Genomic DNA, 21,279 nt, shown 5'->3' on the forward strand with positions numbered 1-21,279 from the left:
CATATTATTACCGTAAATATTGTCAGTTTATGGTAATATTTTGAACTACCAATGTGCTATGCTTGTGCTGTGTTTCACCAGTCAGTAAAATGACATTTCTGTATATGTACATGAGCTCTGTTTTCTTGTATTCTTCTATTTATTGGTGCTAAAATTAGGGTGCGCGTTATAAATGGGTACAATAATTTCCCCTAGATTTTACAAGTAAATTTGGGGTGCGCATTATACACGGGTGCGCGTTATAAACGGGTACAATAATTTCCCCTAGATTTTACAAGTAAATTTGGGGTGCGCATTATACACGGGTGCGCCTTATATTCGGGAAATTACGGTATTTGCTGAATTATGTTTGCCTGCAGGTTACAATTTAGCCGATGAAGGCATGCGCCCACTTTGTCACGGCCTTCAGCCTGTAGTGCACTGTATCACACCCGTGCTTGTTTTGTTGATGTTGCACAGATTTTCCACTTGAATGTTAGAATGTCAAATAATTTAATCAATTAACAAAAACTATAAAGCAAATCTCATAATGTGATCACAAGGTCAACATCTGGCATAAATATTAAAATATGTCAACATCAACAAAAGCTTTATGGGGTATCTGGTTTGTCTCGTTTGTGAGCTCGCTCGCTCACTCACTCACTCACTCACTCACTCACTCACTCACTCACTCACTCACTCACTCACTCACTCACTCACTCACTCACTCACTCACTCACTCACTCACAAGTAGAAAAGGGCAGGGCACCCACCTCTGCAACAGGCTGAGCCCATGGTGGCCAGTTAAAGATCCAGGAGTGAAACTTTCCCATCCCAACATACAATACTTCCACTTCAATGAAGACAACGCGAAGATGTCCAAAAACTAGAACAGAATGGTTTGCTAAAATTCAAATGTGTGCGCTATGAAAAGAAGAGGAGGTAGAATTTTAGTTGTATTTTAAGGTAATCCTGCTCGACATTCCGTTTGCGGTAGAACATCACCAGGTCAAAATTGTCTGATTCCGCTCACTGGTAAAATGTGTACATAGGAGAGACGTTGGCAGGATTACATTTTTAGATTAGATTAGATTATTGTCTCTCTTTATTTATTTCCCACTCAAACTCGTTTTTTTTCTTCCTTTAATATATTTGCTTTTTCATAGTTTTTCATTTTCTCTGAGGCCCTGTAATCCCCAAACCCACTCTGTACTCTGCAAACTGCTCTGAGCCACAATAGAAATGGATTCTTGTGTATTTCACTACAAATATAGTATATAAGTAGTGGACAAAAATATCGGATAATATCAATTTTAAAAAGATTCACGAGTGTAAAACTTGTCAATCTGAAAACAAGTGCGATATATTTGCTGCATTGCAGAATCGTCCGTTAGTTTGCTGTTAGCCCTGGCAGCTTTTCACATACAGTGCCACCTCAACATAGGATCTTCAACATCCGATGTAAAATTTGACTGCCATTTATGATAGCCCGGCCGTTTCTTTTTTTTCCCGCAAGACGGACCCACTCTCTTGTGAGAGAAATCAACATGGGTTCCAACAATGTTAGTGCAGGTGGTGGAAAAGGGTGAGGCTTCTGTATGTACTCCGTGTTTCAAATAATTCAGCCTAGGGCTGAAGCAAATAAACATTTCCTGACTTGAAAATACAGTGGTACCTTGACATACAATCACATCTACATACAGTGGGGCAAATAGGTATTTAGTCAACCACTAATTGTGCAAGTTCTCCCACTTGAAAATATTAGAGAGGCTTGTAATTGTCAACATGGTTAAACCTCAACCATGAGAGACAGACAGAATGTGGAAAAAACAAAAACAGAAAATCACATTTTTTATTTTTAAATAATTTATTTGCAAATCATGGTGGAAAATAAATATTTGGTCAATACCAAAAGTTCATCTCAATACTTTGTTATGTGCCCTTTGTTGGCAATAACGGAGGCCAAATGTTTTCTGTAACTCTTCACAAGCTTTTCACACACTATTGCTGGTATTTTGGCCCACTCCTCCATGCAGATCTCCGCTAGAGCAGTGATGCTTTAGGGCTGTCGTTGGGCAACTCCGACTTTCAACTCCCTCCGCAGATTTTCTATGGGGTTGAGACCTGGAGACTGGCTAGGCCACTCCAGGACTTTGAAATGCTTCTTACAAAGCCACTCCTTTGTTGCCCTGGCTGTGTGTTTGGGATCATTGTCATGCTGAAAGACCCAGCCACGTCTCATCTTCAATGCCCTTGCTGATGGAAGGAGATTTTCACTCAAAATCTCTCGATACATGGCCCCATTCATTCTTTCCTTTACACAGATCAGTCGTCCTGGTCCCTTTGCAGAAAAACAGCCCCAAAGCATGATGTTTCCACTCCATGGGTCACAGTGGGTATGGTGCAATTCAGTATTATTTTTCCTCCAAACAAGAGAACCTGTGTTTCTACCAAAAAGTTCTATTTTGGTTTCCCAGTCCTCTTCTGGATCTCTTCAGCAGGGGGACACGTCTGGTAGTGCAGGATTTGAGTCCCCTGGCGGCGCATTGTGTTACTGATAGTAACCTTTGTTACTGTGGTCCCAGCTCTCTGTAGGTCATTCACTAGGTCCCCCCGTGTGGTTCTGGGATTTTTGCTCTCCGTTCTTGTTATCATTTTGACGCCACGGGTGAGGAGGGAGTTGAAAGTCCGTGTTGCCCAACGACAGCCCCAAAACATCACTGCTCTAGAGGAGATCTGCATGGAGGGATGGGCCAAAAAACCAGCAGCAGTGTGTGAAAAGCTTGTGAAGAGTTACAGAAAACGTTTGGCCTCCGTTATTGTCAACAAATGGTACTTAACAAAGTATTGAGATGAACTTTTGTTATAGACCAAATACTTATTTTCCACCATGATTTGCAAATAAAAATTCTTTAAAAATCAAACAATGTTATTTTCTGTTTTTTCCCCCCCCCACATTCTGTCTCTCATGGTTGAGGTTTACCCATGTTGACAATTACAGGCCTCTCTAATATTTTCAAGTGGGAGAACTTGCACAATTAGTGGTTGACTAAATACTTATTCGCCCCACTGTACGATCCTTTCGACATCCGACATTTGACTCATCATTTGTTTTGGCATATGACGACATGCTCGAAATACGAAGATTTATGACGGTGTCGCAATTTCATTGTTTTTCTGCAAAACAGATGCACGGTGAATTTCCTTGTGAGAGAAATCAACATGGGTCTCAAGAAGGTTAGTGCAGGTCGAAAAAGGAAAGAGGTGACTTGGACTTGGGCAGGCAACTGGAGTTCCCTTCCAGAATTACGTCAACCAGGCTCCGCCCAGACATTGTAATCCTTTCAGATTTCACCAGGCAGCTGATTTTTCTGGAACTGAATGTGCCATGGGAGGAACACATGGACGAGGCAAATGAAAGGAAGCGTGCCAAGTACCAGGAGCTGGTGGAAGAGTGCAGGAGGCAAGGCTGGAAAACAATCTGTGGGCCTCTGGATGTGGGCTGCCGGTGAATTGCAGGGTGGTCACTCTGCAGAGTGTTCGCCCGGCTAGGACTTGTCGGGGAGGTGAAGCGGAAGGCTGTCAGATCCGCAACTAAAGCCGCAGAGAAAGCCACAAGATGGCTTTGGATTAAGAGGGCAGAGCCGTGGGCAAACCCTGCTGGGACACAGGCTGGGGATTGATCACCCCGGTCGGGTCACCTAGGCTGAGGGGGTCTGAGAGACCCGAAACCCTTGATAATGCTCGGAAACATCACTGATGATGTGTCCCAGCTCATCTTGCAAGATGTATCTTTCACCGCAAAACGACTGCGTGCACCCAACCGTGATGCCCACACCGTGACAATAAGGGACAAATACGAAAACCGTTACACTCTTAATATGTACAGTACATATATTTTAAGGTACTTTACCACTGAATTAAATGGTTAAACATTCGAAGGACACATTATTACATCCATTTGATCAAGGCTCACATGAACACAAACAAGTTCTGACATCTTAATCCCATATTCTGCACACCATGCACGGAACTGAGCATCATGTTGTATAACCTCCAATTCCAATCAGTCCACAAATCCTTTCATCACACCTAACCATTCAAAAATTCCTGCTGGACGGACACGTTTGGTCAATGCGGCACCTGAGATCTCAGTCTTTTTTTCTCTCACATTAATCAGACTGGGATTGTCCTGGTGTAAACATGAACTTTCATCCTCTTGGTTCTCTTAATCCTATAGTGGAGATTATTGCGGGGGTCATTTAAAAAGATTGCGGCACGGAGGATTTGAAACGTATCCCATCAGGGTCAGAAATACAAACTGGGAGTTGAGAAAAAATAGGTGACGGATGGAATTCTAAATGGAAAAAAAGAAAATAGAACTAATCGGTGGCCCAGACCAGCATAATCAGTTACGTCAATCCATTTTTCAAAACTGAGGTTTTCGCAGGATCACAAATGTCTCAGCTTTGCAATCACATACAGTCAGGACCAGAAGTATTTGTTCACCCACTTAAAAAATAGGTAGAGGTCTGAAAAATCATAGATGCATTTCCACTCATTGAGACATAATCTGAAAAAAAAAATCCAGAAATCGCATTGTATGATTTTTTAAAAAATAATTCATTTGTAAATTAATGGGGTTCATAAGTATTTGCATCCCTGAAAATCAACAATAATTATGACACTCAAAAGAGTTGTCAGTCTACCTTAAAAAAAGTCCGCCTTTACCCCATGAGTAACCAAACCACAAGTTGGAGCTCTTTATTGTTACCTGTGCACCCCACATCCCCTATAATCTAACTGCTACCATGGGTAAAACAAGAGAGCTTTCGAAAGACGCCAGAGAAAAAAATTGTTGAGCTCCACAAAGCCGGAAAAGGCTATGAGACAATTGAAAAGCAGTTTGGTGAGAATAAATTAACAGTTGCAACAATTGTTAGAAAATGGGAAAGGCTAAGCATGATCAACAACACCTAATTTGGATTGGGGCCCCATGTAAAATCTCTCCTCGTTGGGCATCACTCATGGTGAGAAAAGTGAGGGCTTAGCCTGGAACTACACGGCAATAGCTGCTCAATGAACTGAAGAGAGCTGGACTTTTTGTTATGCACTTCCTTAATCTAAGTACATGTCAGGCCGAGACTGGAATGGAACAACACTTCTTTATTCAGCGTGCTTCTCAGCATATGTGCCCCTGACACATCACAGAGATTCCCTTTATGCTGTAATACCATACCCACAGAAAGTGCACACTATGGCAACAGCAGTGTGACATAAATATGTCACGTCTCCTCCTCCCTTACATGACATGTCCCAGAAATAAACACAAAATAACCTCCTGCTTTTCCCTTATTACTTATTACTTATAAATCCAATCGAGCAGGCGGTCGTCTGGCAAGTGCAGGATAACGACGTTCAACAGTCAGTTTAGATTTTCCACTTGTGGAAACAGGTTCCGATACCGTTTCAGATTCCATTTCTGCATGGTTTGAATTAGACACAATTAGAGCAGAATTGTTTTGACGCAGCCGGTAAGCTAGACATTTCGGGTAGAATTACACTGCTATAATCCCAATCACTAGAAAGTTCTGGAATAGTGCCTGGTCTTCCCAACAATTGATCCACATGGCGAAGCCAAACACCATCAGCTGTCTGAACTGTGTAGGAACAGGCCCAGTTTGAGCAATGATGGTGGCAGGGGACCAGATTTCCTTACTCTGATAACTCCGGGGCCATAACAGAGTCACCAGGTGCAAAAACTTGGTTTTTGGAATGCAGGTCTCTGTACTTTTTTCCGTTGATCCATTTGAACAATGTCTCTCAGGGTTGGTGGTTTTAGAAGATCCATGCCAGTTCGTATCTCTCGAGAAAACATTAGGCTCGCTGGCGATACCTTGGTAGTTGCATGCACAGATGTTCGGTATTTGAGGAGAAATTCATGTAGTCTCTGAAGGAGTGTACTTTGCCCTTGTGATGCTTTGAGAGCATGTTTGAGGGTCTGTACAAACCTCTCTGCCAAGCCGTTGGTTGCCGGTGATAGGGAGCCGACTTGATGTGTTGAACTCCATTGGCTTGAAGGAATTCAACCATATCTTTTGACACAAATTGGGGCCCGTTATCTAACACGCATTGCGCAAGGGCTCCAAAACAGCTAAACATCTCTCCTAACTTCTCGATTGTCTTTTCTGATGTGGTTAATTTCCTGATGGCTACCTGTGGCCACTTACTATGGGCAACGATAGCAACCAGCAACATTTGATTTTCGAAAGGGCCCGCAAAATCAATATGAATGCGGTGCCAAAGATCCTGAGGAAAATCCCAAGGATGAAGTGGGGCTGCATGTGGATTGTTGTGAATCTTCTGGCATGAGGAACACTTTTTTACCGTCTCTTCTATCTGTTTGGATGCACAGTTTCAAAGGCTACTGTCAGTAGAACACTACAGTGCAATGGTTTAAAATCATGCATTGCTCTGAAGGTCCCCCTATTGAAGCCATTACATGTGAAGGCCCGTCTGAAGTTTGCCAAGGACCATCTGACTGATGCAGAGGGGTCATGGGAGAAAGTCATGTGGTCAGACGAGACCAAAGTAGAACTTTTTGGTGCAAACTTTACTCGTCGTGTGTGGCGGAAAAAGAAGGATGAGTACAATCCTGAGAACACCATCCCCACTGTGAAGTGTGGGGGCGGGGGGGGGGGGCGTCAACATGCTTTTCGGCAAAGGGGAGAGGACAACTGTTCTGTACAAAGCAGAGGATGAATGGCAAAATGTATTATCATATGTTGAGCCACAGCCTCCTTCCCTCAGTCAGAGACTTGAAGATGAGTCGTGGCTGGATCTTCCAACATGACAATGATCTGAAGCACACAGCCAAGCTGACCAAGGAATGGTTGCATAAAAAGCATATCAAGGTTCTGGAGTGGCCTAGCCAGTCTCCAGACCTCAATCCAATAGAAAATCTTTGGATGGAGCTGAAACTTCGTGTTTCTCAACGACAGCCCTGAAACCTGACAGATCTAGATAAGATTGGAGATTGAAGACGAATGGGCCAAAATCCCTGTTTCCCTACGTGAAAACCTGGCGAAGAACGATAGAAAGCATCTGACCTCTGCAATTGCAAACAAAGGCTTCCGCACTAAGTTTCTGCAAAATGTTATTTTAAAAAAATCCTTTGTGATGTTTATTCGAAGATCATGTAACTTTATTTGTTTGTTGAATGTTCACCTGATGAAACAATTTTTTTCCTTTCTGTCTCAGAATCTGTGCTACTTTGGTCTCATTTTGCTCTGCTAGGTGACATTTTGTCTTATTACTCACCTATATCAGACTCTTTGTGGTTCTTGATAAGTTCAGCCAGATCAAAGTTTCCAGCAATAATCGCAACCTGAAGAGAGAAATGGACAAGTCAAAATGTTTTCACTAAAAAATGCTTTGCAATTGCTTTACCACGAAACAACATTGGAATTGCAGCAAAAAAATGGTAATGATAAAGAGTGTAAAGTTATTTGTATTCCTCCCAGGACATCACATTTCAGGCATCACGGTTCGGTGCACGCTGTCAGATGTAGAAGATGTTAGAGTAAAAAAATACATAAATAAATAAAAACCAGGACAGGTTGAGGTTAAGCCAAGAACTGACATTACGGGAAAAAGAAATCAAAACCAACAAAGACGAAGGTATCATTGATTAGTGGTGTCAACAATAATCGATGCGGCGATGCATCCCAATGCGGGGCATGGACGATTCGATTCGATGCGGGCAACAAGCCGAATCGATTCAGCGCATTTTAAAATATATAAGTACGTTCAAAAATCTTCCCTGCGCAATTCCGGTGATGCAATGGATTTGGTTTCCCCATTTGTATTATTATTGTCATGTTTCATTTTTTACACACTGCATAACTCTGGTCAAGTTTCCCACCAACCTCATTGAAGCCAAAATGTCTCCAGATGTCAGCTTTCAATGTCTTAGGTGCATCAAGAATCTTTCTTGCTCCCTCTTTCTCCGCTTCAGCCATTGTTATGTTATGTCTTATCTCTTAGAGGTTAGATCTTGTGCCCGAGTTCGGGTTCAGGCCCAAAATGTTAAGCATTCACGTTCGGGTCGGGTCGGGTCGGGCCGCCCCGCGCCGGACTAATAAATTGTTAAAAAAAAAAAAAAAAAAAGGGATAAAACCGAGAGCAGGCTCTCTGTATTGTGCATTTGCTTGTGCACTCACATGAAGCAGTGGCGCCGCCCGCTTTTTATTCTTCTCCTCCGCTGTGGCGCTTGCGATTCGTTACGAAAGACACTTTTATTTATGCACACAAAGGCAACACAAATGTTATCCTTTTGAATCCTCTCCTCTGTGTGTCTGCAAACTGTTTTTTTTATTTTTTATTTTTTTATTTTTTTTATTAAACTTTCCCAGCGTTATTTCGTTGTGTAAATGATTTTATAATGATCACCAAAATATGTAGACTATTTAAACATTAAGAAACATGCGTTTTTTCTGCCATCTCGAAGAAATGAAAATAAATTGCTGCTGCTGCGTTTTTTTTTTCGTGACTCCATGCCGGGTCGGGCTTCAATAACAGCGGGCCGTGTCGGGCTGGATTTTTTAGGCCCCATCTAACCTCTACTATCTCTCTGCTCTCTCAATTGCAAAAAAAATGATATTTCCACATGTTGAAACAGATTGTTATGGCTGCTAAAATGCTGCTGCACTTCATTTTAATTCATTATTTTTTATTGTTATGTGGTAGTTACTAATTGCATTTCTAAGTTGATTGCACATATATAGTGGGCTAGGCCAACATTTTACTTTTGTTCTACATTGCAATTTAGTTGGATGTTTTGTTTGCAACTGAACTGATCCCTGGATTGATATTGCGATAAAGATGCTGCTGCACTACAATATTTTCTTTGTCGCTTTCTTTAATATTTACTTGAATATTTTTATCGATGGGTTGTTGTGACTAAAATACAGTGACTGTTATTACTGATTTTGCACAGGAGTTCAGATGTTGCACTGCGTGAAAGGCTGCTACTGTGTGTAAAAAAAAGAGAAAGCCCTGGCCTCATTCAAAGCAAATGCTGTGATCTGTTTTTTTTCTTCTTTTTTTAAAAAATATATATCTAAAAGTATTTTCATTTTACTTCAACCAGTAGTGACACAAGAGCCAATAAAAAGTTGTTTTATGTCTGACCGCTTGTGTTGCCTCATGATTCACGAAAAATATGCTTTGCTTTAGAATTTTAATGCATCCCAGGCTTTAAGGCATCGCGATGCATTGCCGAATCGAACCGAATCGAATCGTGACCCTCTGAATCAAATCGAATCGAATTGAATCGAATCGTGGCCCTCCAAATCGTAATCGAATCGAATCGTGAGGGCAGTACCGATGCACACCGCTATCATTGATCACTACTAAGAAAGTTATGGCGAATGTACAGAGTGAAAAATAGTCACATTATTTGTGTTATATTTTCAAATTAGTAATGTTTATTTTGCTTCAAACCTAGGCTGAATTCATTGAAACACTGAGTTTTAAGCATAAACTGTATCCAACCGTTGTGCGCCTTGATTCCCCTAATTTTCTGATGCGCAAATGATGTAAATTCGAATTATAATGTAGTGTTGCAGCGTCAATGGCAGCCAATGAGTGCCCAGAATGACTAAAACTAAAATATTAATTCAAATTTTTAAAAAAAAATTGTTTTTGTTTCTGCTTTTGGTAACGTTTTTGTTTTCTGCTATTTTTCATAGTTGTAGTGTTTTTTTTGCTAATTTTCTGCAGTTCTGTAAATTGTTTTTTTTTTTCCTTTCTTTTTATTGCATTTGTTTTTTCTGTTTTTGGATTTTTTTTGCCTTTTGATGCAGTTTTTCGCATTTGCATTGATTTCAGGGCATCAGTTCAGTTTAGTTTAGTTTATTCACACATCGTATCATGGTACACACATGAACATGGTCATATATACAAGCAATTCATCTGACAAGATGTATGAAAGGGACACTCCGAATAAGCTATTTAAAGCTTTTAGTAGGGGCCCAGTCAAACAACACACACATACACTCATTCATACACATACATACAATTAACTATGGGAAATTTCAAAATTCTGATTACATCGGATTTGACATGTGATACCTTAGGAATGTTATTCAAAGACAGCATATTAAACATACATAGCAAGGAGATGTGTTTTCAGTTTTTTCTTAAAAATAGAGATGGAGTGTGACATTTTAAGTGTCTATAAGTCACTTTCTGCTCATTGGTCACTTTCTGTAGAGTTTGGGGCTTTTTCAGGTCACTTTTTCTAAAAATCGGTCATTTTTTCCCATTGGAAATGAAATAGTAAATGATTTTTTTTGTCTAATTTTGGTGGAAGCAACTTTTGTACTTTTGTACGCCTTCATTTAACACATTTTTTGAGGTGTAAATTATGTGATCGTGATTAAAAAACAAAACAAAAAGTAGGACCAGATACATTTTGAAATGTGTTTGCTAGAGATGTCCTGATCTCGGGTCCGATCACGTCATTTTCAAAGTATCGGAATCGGCAAAAAAATATCGTCCATGCCTTTTTTTAATATATATAGATTATTTAATTAAATCGTTTTCTAAACGTACTTAACGTTACAGGCATTATATCATCCAGAGTCTTTAGTTTATGCTTAAGGTACTGATAACGGCGGTAATTAATTTTTTAAAAATGTATCACGTTAAATGTTTGACACAATTAATGCATGCGTTGCACGACCCACTCACGCATTGTCGCGCTCAATCTGTAATGGCACCATTTACCCATTTAGAGAGATAAAAGGCAGCGTAAATTGAGTAGAATGCATTTTGGCAGCCTTTGGAGCCTTCTTTCAATAGGCTAAAGCCTTACAATCCCTCTCCCTACAATTAGAAATATCATGGGAAGCAATGTGGGGAAGCAAGGTAGCAATTGATCTTTTGCTTAACACTTTATGTTATTTCCCAACGCAGAGAAGATATATCCATTGGTAGCACTACGCACAGTCATGGGTCCACTTCCCATCATGCATTTGGGTTGAATGGCTGCAGTATCATTTACTGAAACCTCAACAAATACACTAGTTGGCAATATTTAGTCACAATATACAAAGTCACATGTCTTTCTCACAGAAAGAATGTTAATAATGTAAATGCCATCTTGAGGATTTATTGTCATAATACACAAATACAGTACTTATGTACTGTATGTTGAATGTATATATTCGTCCGAGTTTTAGTCATTTTTTTCTGCATTGCCAAAATGTATATGATCGGGAAAAATTATCAGGAATGATTGGAATTGAATCGGGAGCAAAAAAAAGCAATCGGATCGGGAAATATCGGGATCGGCAGATACTCAAACTAAAACGATTGGGATCGGATCGGGAGCAAAAAAACATGATCGGAACAACCTTAGTGTTTGCCATTGGAAATTAATCGGGCTTTTATGTTGAAAAACATAGGTACAGGTTGTGAACCAGAATATTGGATGATGTCAAATAATGCACAGTTTTTTTTTTTTTTTTTTTTTTTTGCTAGACATAGCAAAATGTGCCGCAGTGACCAAGTTTTTAAAATATTTTTTTATTTACAGGTAGTCCGCGGGTTACGAACGAGTTCTATTCCTACGCTGTCGATGTAACACAAATTTCCACGTTTTATGTTGAAAAACATAGGTACAGGTTGTGAACCAGAATATTGGATGATGTCAAATAATGCACAAAGTATTTTTTGTTTTTTTTTTGCTAGACATAGCAAAATGTGCCGCAGTGACCAAGTTTTTAAAACATTTTTTGATTTACAGGTAGTCCGCGGTTACGAACGAGTTCTATTCCTACGCTGTCGATGTAACACAAATTTCCACGTAAATCCGAATTATTCCTTTAAGTACCCTTAAATACCCCCCAAATCTCAAAACAAATATCCAAAAACCGTTTGTAAAGCAGCACATGCTGAAAATTACAACATTTTCTCACATTTAGGGGCATATAGTGTTTAAAATGTAGTGTGAAAATTTTAGAGTCACTTTTTTTCACACATTTACAACATTATTTAGCATTATTTATTTTGAATGTTTAAATCCAGAGGTAAATATTTAATTAAAATGTTAAATGTAAATCTTAAATTTATGTCCAAAATATAAATCTTAAATCTAAATGTTATATATACAGTGGGGCAAATAAGTATTTAGTCAAACACTAATTGTGAAAGATCTCCCACTTGAAAATATTAGAGAGGCCTAAAATTGTCAACATGGTTAAACCTCAACCATGAGAGACAGAATGCGGGAAGAAAAAAAAACAGAAAATCACATTGTTTGATTTTTAACGAATTTATTTGCAAATCATGGTGGAAAATATGTATTTGGTCAATACCAAAAGTTCATCTCAATACTTTGTTATGTACCCTTTGTTGGCAATAACAGAGGCCAAACGTTTTTTGTAACTCTTCACAAGCTTTTCACACACTGTTACTGGTATTTTGGCCCATTCCTCCATGCAGATCTCCTCTAGAGCAGTGATGTTTTGGGGCTGTCATTGGGCAACACGGACGTTCAACTCCCTCCGCAGATTTTCTATGGGGTTGAGACCTGGACGCTGGCTCGGCCACTCCAGGACCTTGGAATGCTTCTTATGAAGCCACTCCTTTGTTGCTCTTGCTGTGTGTTTGGGATACCAGTCATGCTGAAAGACCCAGCCACGTCTCATCTTCAATGCCCTTGCTGATGGAAGGAGATTTTCACTCAAAATCTCTCGATACATGGCTCCATTCATTTTTTCCTTTACACAGATCAGTCGTCCTGGTCCCATTGCAGAAAAACAGCCCCAAGGCGTGATGTTTCTTCACAGTGGGTATGGTGCAATTCAGTATTCTTTTTCCTTCTAACAAGAGAACCTGTGTTTCTACCAAAAAGTTCTATTTTGGTTTCATCTGACCATAACACATACTCCCAGTCCTCTTCTGGATCTTCCATATGCTCTCTAGCGAACCGCAGACGGGCCTGGACGTGTACTTTCTTCAGCAGGGGGACACGTCTGGCAGTGCAGGATTTGAGTCCCTGGCGGCGCATTGTGTTACTGATAGTAGCCTTTGTTACTGTGGTCCCAGCTCCCTGTAGGTCATGTGAATGTTAAATTTGTATCCTAAATGTAAACCTTGCATTTATATCTAAAAACTAAATTTAAATGTTAAATCTGGAAATAAATGAAGCTAATTATTTAGCTTAATATGCAAATTCACATGACTGGAGACCGGAAGTAACAAAATAAAAGCTGGAGCAGCTCAGACTGTTTGTTTATGTTGCTTGAAAATGAATAAAACCTACTTAATGGTGGCAGTCGGCTCTTGGACATGAATCATTGTGATAATAACAATATCTAGGTAAAATACACATTTAGGAAAAACTATTTAAAGAGTATTTTGTGGTTTTCGTGTCACTTTTACGTACAAGAGCCCAGTAAAGTTACTGTGAATAGCAACGACAGGTCTCTGTCGGACTGGAGTGGACGGCAATGTTGACTTTTCTAACTTCAACTGCAAAGATCCCGTTTTTCTCACAGTCGGCCAAGGTGGGCTGAAAGAAAATATGTCGAGCAAGTCCAATTTAGCCAAGACTATCGGCAGAGCCATTCTGACAGCCATACAACATTTTCCCACAGCGACGGCAACAGCAGCATCCACTTCACGATCCACCTTGGTAAGTGTATTGTGACTTTTGTCTAAATCTCTTTTATTAGCGTTGGATTCTCAAATAATCTAGTTTACCAGAACTAAATTAAATTTTTAGTTCTGGATTTAAACATTCAGGTCCAATATTTATTATTTAAAAATAAATACTTCAGTTGCTAAACAATATTGTAAATGTGCAAAAAAAAGTTACTCTAAAAATTTCACCCCACATTTTAAACACTGTGTGGGGCTAAATGTGAGATAATATTGGCGTAACTTTCAGCATGTGCTGCTTTGCAAACGGTGTCTTACATTAAACGTTATTGTACTGTCCTCGCCAAGATGTTGGTGCTAAATCCTAGCTGGACAGCGAGCTTTATCACTAGCCTGATACAGGAATAACAATCCACACAAATGATTAGTAGGTATGAGTTAGCACATCATCAAAGACAATCACATAAACTCGCCCCAAGTATTTGACCACAATTGAAACTTGAAATAAACATTACAAAAGGTGTTATATACAGGTGTCGCCCCTGTGGGTGCTTCAAAAGCATCAAATGTGCAGCCCGCAGCTGTAATCTGTCCCCTCTCTCTCTCACTCAGCTGGGTGACTTCTTCGTGGGAGCAAATGCCTATTCCTTGTGTGTGTGCAAATAAGTTCTTCGTGTGTACATGCGCTCTTACTTGCATGCCATTACTACTCCCTGCTCTACGTTTCCTGAGCCAAAATAAAAGCATGCATCACAAACTAAAAGTCAACATTATTACAGTTTTTCTCAATTGCTTTGGTACGTTTCTCAGATCAGAGTTGAAAGTCTCAAAACTACTTATCCAATCCTCACAACATCGTATCACTAGTGCACATCTAAAAAGCACTTTCTCATTTCTTTGAGCAATTTGCATATGTTTTTGTGCATCCATGCAAATGATTCTTTGCTGTTACCAACATTATCAGTTGCATATGTCATGATGGTCAAAATGGATGATCATAGGTCTCTCTTGAATAGTCTCACCATCCACAGCAGTCATTACATCATTGCATAAGTCTTTACATGCAAAATGGACTAATATGTTGTCATAATATGTCAACATGTGTGTGCTTATCTCTAAGCATTTTCGTTACTTATTTTACTTATTTTAAGCTGCCAAAATTTGTGATAGTTTCGGACAGTGTGGGTTTCCACCACTCCAACATAATCAGGAAATGGTTTGCAACCCACAACAGAATGGCAATGGATTTCCTCCCACCATACTACCCATTCCTCAATCCCATAGAGGAATTATTCTCCACATGGAGATGGCAAGTGTATGATTGCCAGCCTCACACTCCGGCGACTCTTCCTGATGCCATGAATGCAGCATGCAGTGACATCACAGCAGATGCCTGCCGAGACTGGATAAGGCATTCAAGAAGATTCTTTCCGTGCTGTATAGCAAGAGAGGACATCTGTTGTGGCCTGAATGAAAAATTGGGGCCCAACAGAGAGGAACATCAAGGTGTGTAGAAAGAATGGGGAAAAATCCTGACAGCACAAGTTTAGTTGTGCCGATTGTCTTATGTTCACATTTCAAATTTTGCTTTTATATTACATTTCTTTGTGATACTCAGTGCTGTCTTTTGCTGTCTGTATCACAAGGACATGGGCATTGTAAAAACAGTAAAAGTGTAAACTGAACCTTGCCCAGTCTCTTGCATTCAATCTCCCACACATAAAGGTGTAACTTGCAATTTTCATCAAAACTTGCATAAACCATCTTCAGCATCAGATCCTTCCTCCAGAGTATAGATTATATTGAGAGCATGACTAAGCAATTTGACTATCTTGTCTGTACACAGTGAAACAAGGACTTGTCAATCTGACAGCACTGACATGTTCATTGACACAGAATTTTTTTTAATTTTGGCAATACACTAAGTATTTTTGCACAAAAAACTGGGTTTAGCAGGAAATCCATGTTGTTTTGCTGCTTTTGCGACATGTGAGGATTGAACAAGTAGTTTTGAGAATTTCAATTCTGATCTGCGAAATGTACTGAAGCAATTGAAAAAAACTAAAAAGAAATGAATAAAGAAATGAATGAATAAATGAATAAATAAAAAAACGAGAGTCCGCCGTTGGAAAGTCAAAATCACGTACGTCGAGTAAGGCGTAACCCGGGGACTACCTGTATTTGCCTTAACCTTATGTTATGTTATGTTATGTTATTTTATGTTATGAGCGAAATCGAAACACCCAGCGTCACATGAATTTTTGGAGCATCGGAACGGTGAGAATTGGTTAAAGCTGAGCAGTGCACCGAAAAATTGGACGGAAAAAAAATGAAGTAACGAAGAAGCTACAGTAATTGTATTTTGTCTAATCTCTTCAGTATTGCCAATCATTAAAGTTTTCCATCCATCTACGCAACAAAATTATTCTTCCCCTGCTTTGTTGAAATAGTCAGGGTTTCCTCTGATTTCTAATCTTCAGGGTTTTAACCATCTGTAGTCAGGAATCTAATAATCTGTGACACACACATGCACACGCACGCACATGACACAACTGTGTGCAGCTTGCATGGACATGCAAATCACATGTTCATGTGTGGAGGAGAGACAAGATGAAAGCTTTTGCTTTTAAGCTTTGGGTTTCCTTATCACAACAGATGACAGTCAGTGCATATACTAGAGTCACAAGATTAAAAATTAACAAGCACGTAAAAATGCAGTTTTTAATCCGGGAATTTTAAAAACCATAGAGTAGCTTTGATATAACAATTTTTTGTAGGTTGAAAAAAATACATATTGTATGTAATGAATAAGATAAACATTGGGAAAAAAAAACTGATCTTGCAAATAATTGTTTGCTAGGATCAAAGTTGGGTAGAGTAACCAAGAGACGCGTTACTTCAAAATAAGATTACTCAAGCAAAAGTAAAAAAGTATTCTTTTAAAAAGAATACTCCATTGATGAGAAACTGCTGATAATGTCCGATCAAAAAAATAAAAAGCCCATCCCTCCTCCCGCGGCCCAGCAAAGGAGCCATCGTCCCCCCCCGGGACCCAGGGTGGTCCCCCGGGCCACCCGCGCACCCATCAATCGGCCTTCAGGGATGGCTGGAGGGGACGCACCACTAACCCCACGCCTACCCCCACCCCCGCCCGCCCACCCGGGCCGCGAGCCACAGCCGCAGCCCCCCAACCGGCACGGCACGCCACGGGACCCCCAGCGGCCCACCAAGCCCCAGGCAAGGCAGGGTCCCCCGTCGGTGCAGGTGACACCCCGCTGATACACCTGCGCCCAGTCCAGCGACCCGCGGCGAAGCGCAGGGCGGATGCCCAGCCAGAGAAGAGAGGGGAAGGCGGAGGCAGGAGAACGCCCAGGAACTGTCATGGGGCGATGCAAGATCGGAGCCCCGACCCCCCAACCCACTCCCGCGTCCGGCAGCCCAGGCAGAGGGGAGGCCACACCCCAGGAGCCACGCCATATGGAAAAAGTGTGGGACCCACCTACCACCCTATAACTGTGGCTGCCAGGTTCCCGACTGGCAGCCATCACCCAGCACCGTGATGGGAATGTTAGGGGAGGGTAGTGCAATCTATGTATTAAAATAGGAGAGCTTGGCTTAGGACAGTGGGACTGCAGCATGGAGTTTCTGCCCAGCCGCCCGTCCCACTAAAAAAGGTGCAGGGATGGCGGGGCCTGTGGTGTGGAGGCAAACGTGAGGTAACCCCCAATAGGTCCCAACCATCCCACAACCTTGGTGTGTGGTGCATTAAAAACAGCTCTGCTGGAATTTTAGACCATTCTTTTTTGGCCAACTTCTCCAGGTCTCTGAGATTTGAAGGGTGCCTTCTCCAAACTGGCCTTTTCAGATCCCTCCACAGGTGTTCTATGGGATTTAGATCTGGACTCATTGCTGGACACTTTAGAAGTCTCCAGTGCTTTCTCTCAAACCATTTTATAGTGTGTTTGGGTCATTGTCCTTCTGGAAGACACATGATCTCTGAGGGAGACCAAGCTTTCTCACACTGGGCCCTACATTATGCTGCAAAATTTGTTGGTAGCCTTCAGATTTCATAATGCCATGCATATGGTCAAGCAGTCCAGTGCCATAGGCAGCAAAGCAACCCCAAAACATCAGGGAACCTCTGCCATGTTTGACTGTGGGGACCGTGTTCTTTTCTAAGAAGGCCTCGTTTTGTTTTCCTGTAATCTTTTTTTTAAACAATGGTATTTTTTTTTTTCTCAGCACAACATCATCTATATGCATTGTTCCGTGTATGAATATTGTGCAGACCTTAGCCTATTACATGACCATATTAGGCCAAAGAAATACACAAAAGTCATTGAATTCGGATTATGAAAATCTCTAGAAATAAAACCAACACCTGTCCTAGGAGCATGAGTGCCCTCTTGTGGAGAAAACATATTTCCTACCATTAAATTAAAACAATTATATCTCCGGTTTTCCAAGGTCTATCAGTGCCAAATAAAACCTGGAGAGTGTTAGGGTGTGCGACGAGGAGGGATCTAAGTGCAGACACACGGTGGTTGCGGTGAGTAATATTTATTTACAGACACCAGAGATAACGTGGCGGATGGGGGTTGCTTCGTGAGCCGGCGTGAGACGTGGGAGCTTGGGAGGAGACAGGCGTGGGAGCTCGGAAGGAGGCAGGCGTGGAAGCTCGGAAGGAGGCAGGCGTAGAATCCGACAAGGAGCGCGCAGAAGACAGGACCTGGGGCGAGAGCAAAGTAATCGTGAGCCGGGAATCAATGATATCATATAAAGAATGCGAGAAGCAACTGACGGCGAAACCAGACAAGTTGATCGGGCGACGAGGTGGAGCGTCTGCTTGGCTTTTAAAGCTGGCTGATGTTAATTGCCCTCAGGTGTGGCCGCTCCACTCGTCTGACCTGTAATCATTAAAAACATGCACACCTGCTGGAGGTGGGCATGTCTCAGAAGGAAGGGGAAGAGGACCTAACAGGACCTCCCCCCCTACGGGCGCCACCAGGCGCCCGACGGAGACGCCCCGGATGGGTGCGGTGGAAGTCCCGGATGAGCGCCCGCGACAGCACCCACCGGGCAGGGATCCAGGACCGCTCCTCCGGGCCATAGCCCTCCCAGTCAACAAGGTACTGGAGCCCACGGCCACGGCGGCGGACATCCAGAAGCCGCTCCACCCGGTAGGCCGGATCCCCGTCGACCGACAGAGGCGGCGGAGGGGGCGGAACAGGGGGGGCCAAAGGACTAGAGGACACCGGTTTGATGAGGGAGACGTGGAACGTGGGGTGGACCCTGTAATGCGCCGGGAGCCGGAGACGCACAGCGGCGGGGTTCACTATCTTCGTGATTTCGAAGGGCCCAACGAACCGCGGGGAAAGCTTCACCGACTCAGTCTTCAAAGGCAAGGACTTTGACGAGAGCCATACCTTTTGGCCGACAGTGTAAGCCGGCGCGGGCGAACGGTGACGGTCAGACTGGGCACGGGATCTCCCGGAGGCACGGAGGAGCGCTGCGCGTGCCTGTTCCCAGATTCCGGAGCAACGGTCGATATGGTCTTGGACAGACGGGACGGCGATGTCACTTTCCTGGGATGGGAATAATGGGGGCTGGTACCCCAAGGAGCACAGGAATGGTGACATACCTGAAGAGGCATTCGGCAGGGAGTTGTGCGCATATTCAATCCAGGGCAGTTGATCGCTCCAGGTGTTGGGGTGAGCTTGAGTGGTGCAGCGGAGGGCTGCTTCGAGCTGTTGGTTGGTACGCTCACACTGTCCATTCGTCTGGGGGTGGTAACCGGAGGAGAGGCTCACGCCAACGCCCAGGGCCGCACAGAAAGCCCTCCAGACCTGGGAAGTAAACTGGGGTCCCCTGTCGGAGACTATATCTGTCGGGATGCCATGCAAACGGAAGACATGGTTAGTGAGCAGGGTTGTAGTTTCCGTGGCTGACGGAAGTTTACGAAGGGGAATGAAATGAGCGGCTTTGGAGAATCTATCCACTATAGTGAGGATTACAGTGTTTCCTTTGGAAGGGGGCAAACCAGTGACGAAATCCAGGGCTATGTGGGACCAGGGTCGGCTTGGGACAGGTAGTGGGCGAAGGAGTCCAGAGCTGGGCTTGGTTGATGTTTTGCTGCGCGCACATACCGTACAGGCTAGGACATAGGATCTAGTATCTTCTGGCATGGAGGGCCACCAGAACCGCTGGCGTAGTACAGCCAATGTCCTACGGATGCCGGGGTGGCAGAACAGCCGGGATGAGTGAGCCCACTCCAAGACCTGGGAACGGAGACCCTGGGGCACAAACAGGCTAGACTGGGGACCGGCTCGAGGATCTGGGTGCTCACCATGGGAATCCTTTACTTTGCGTTCGATCTCCCATTCCACGGAGGCCAGGAAGCGGGTTTGAGGAATAATCGGCGCGGGTTCCTCCTTAGGTTCAATGCTTTGGAACTGACGAGACAGGGCGTCGGGCTTTGTGTTTTTGGAGCCTGGGATGTAAGAAAGAGCAAAGTCAAAACGGCAGAAAAACAAAGCCCACCTGGCCTGTCGTGGATTCAGTCTCCTAGCCGCCTTGAGGTACTCTAGGTTCTTATGGTCCGTGAGCACGAGGAATGGCTGTGGTGTGCCTTCCAGGTGGTGACGCCATTCTTCCAGAGCCAATTTTACTGCTAGGAGCTCTCTGTCCCCGATACTGTAATTGCGTTCAGCGGGTGAGAGCCTGCGGGAGAAAAAGGCACATGGGTGGATTTTGCCATCAGTGGGCTGGCGTTGGGAGAGCACCGCACCCACGCCCGACTCCGAGGCATCAACCTCCACAATGAACTGGAGTGACGGGTCGGGGTGGACCAGCACGGGGTCTGAGGTGAAACGACTCTTGAGTTCGCTGAAAGCGGCGTCTGCAACGTCGGACCAGAGGAACGGTTTTGCGGTGGAGGTGAGGGCCGTGAGGGGTGCTGCGATCCGGCTGTAATTGCGAATGAATCTCCTATAAAAGTTGGCGAAACCGAGAAAGCGTTGTAGTTGCTTCCTGTCAGAGGGGCGAGGCCAGTCCAGAACAGCAGTCACTTTTGCCGGGTCCATCCGCAGCTTCCCACGCCCCACAATGTAGCCAAGGAAGGCAGTTTCTGGAACATGAAACTCACATTTTTCAGCCTTTACATACAGTCTGTTCTCGAGGAGCCGCTGGAGCACTAGACGAACATGGTTCTCATGCTCGTGTGGTGTGGGAGAGAACACCAGAATATCGTCCAAGTAGACCACCACAAACTTATTAATCATGTCACCGAGTACATCATTAACCAAATTCTGGAAGACAGCAGGGGCATTTGTGAGCCCAAATGGCATAACCAAATATTCATAATGACCGATGGGTGTGTTGAAGGCAGTCTTCCACTCATCGCCCTCCTTAACACGGACGAGGTGGTAGGCACTACGTAGGTCTAGCTTCGTGAAAATCGTAGCGCCCTGGAGGGGGGTGAACGCAGAATCCATCAGCGGAAGAGGGTATTTGTTTTTAACGGTGATCTCATTCAGGCCACGGAAGTCTATGCAGGGTCTTAGGCCTCCATCTTTTTTACCCACAAAAAAGAACCCCGCACCAACGGGGGAGGAGGACGGGCGAATAATA

At 43.1% G+C, this 21,279-nt stretch overlaps 1 protein-coding gene across 3 annotated transcripts in view; it reads right to left on the bottom strand.

Moving 5' to 3' along the window:
- The window catches only part of LOC130917256 (SH3 and multiple ankyrin repeat domains protein 2-like), a 525,263-nt gene that overhangs the window by 300,912 nt on the left and 203,072 nt on the right, over window positions 1–21,279 (bottom strand). For all 3 annotated transcript variants that reach the window (XM_057838487.1, XM_057838477.1, XM_057838497.1), the window contains exon 10: window positions 7,300–7,366. In XM_057838487.1, coding sequence (XP_057694470.1) covers window positions 7,300–7,366 — 67 coding nt within the window. The remainder of the gene's footprint in view (window positions 1–7,299; window positions 7,367–21,279) is intronic.

This window comes from Corythoichthys intestinalis, chromosome 1, assembly GCF_030265065.1.
Source record: "Corythoichthys intestinalis isolate RoL2023-P3 chromosome 1, ASM3026506v1, whole genome shotgun sequence".
NCBI classification, from domain to species: Eukaryota; Metazoa; Chordata; class Actinopteri; order Syngnathiformes; family Syngnathidae; genus Corythoichthys; species Corythoichthys intestinalis.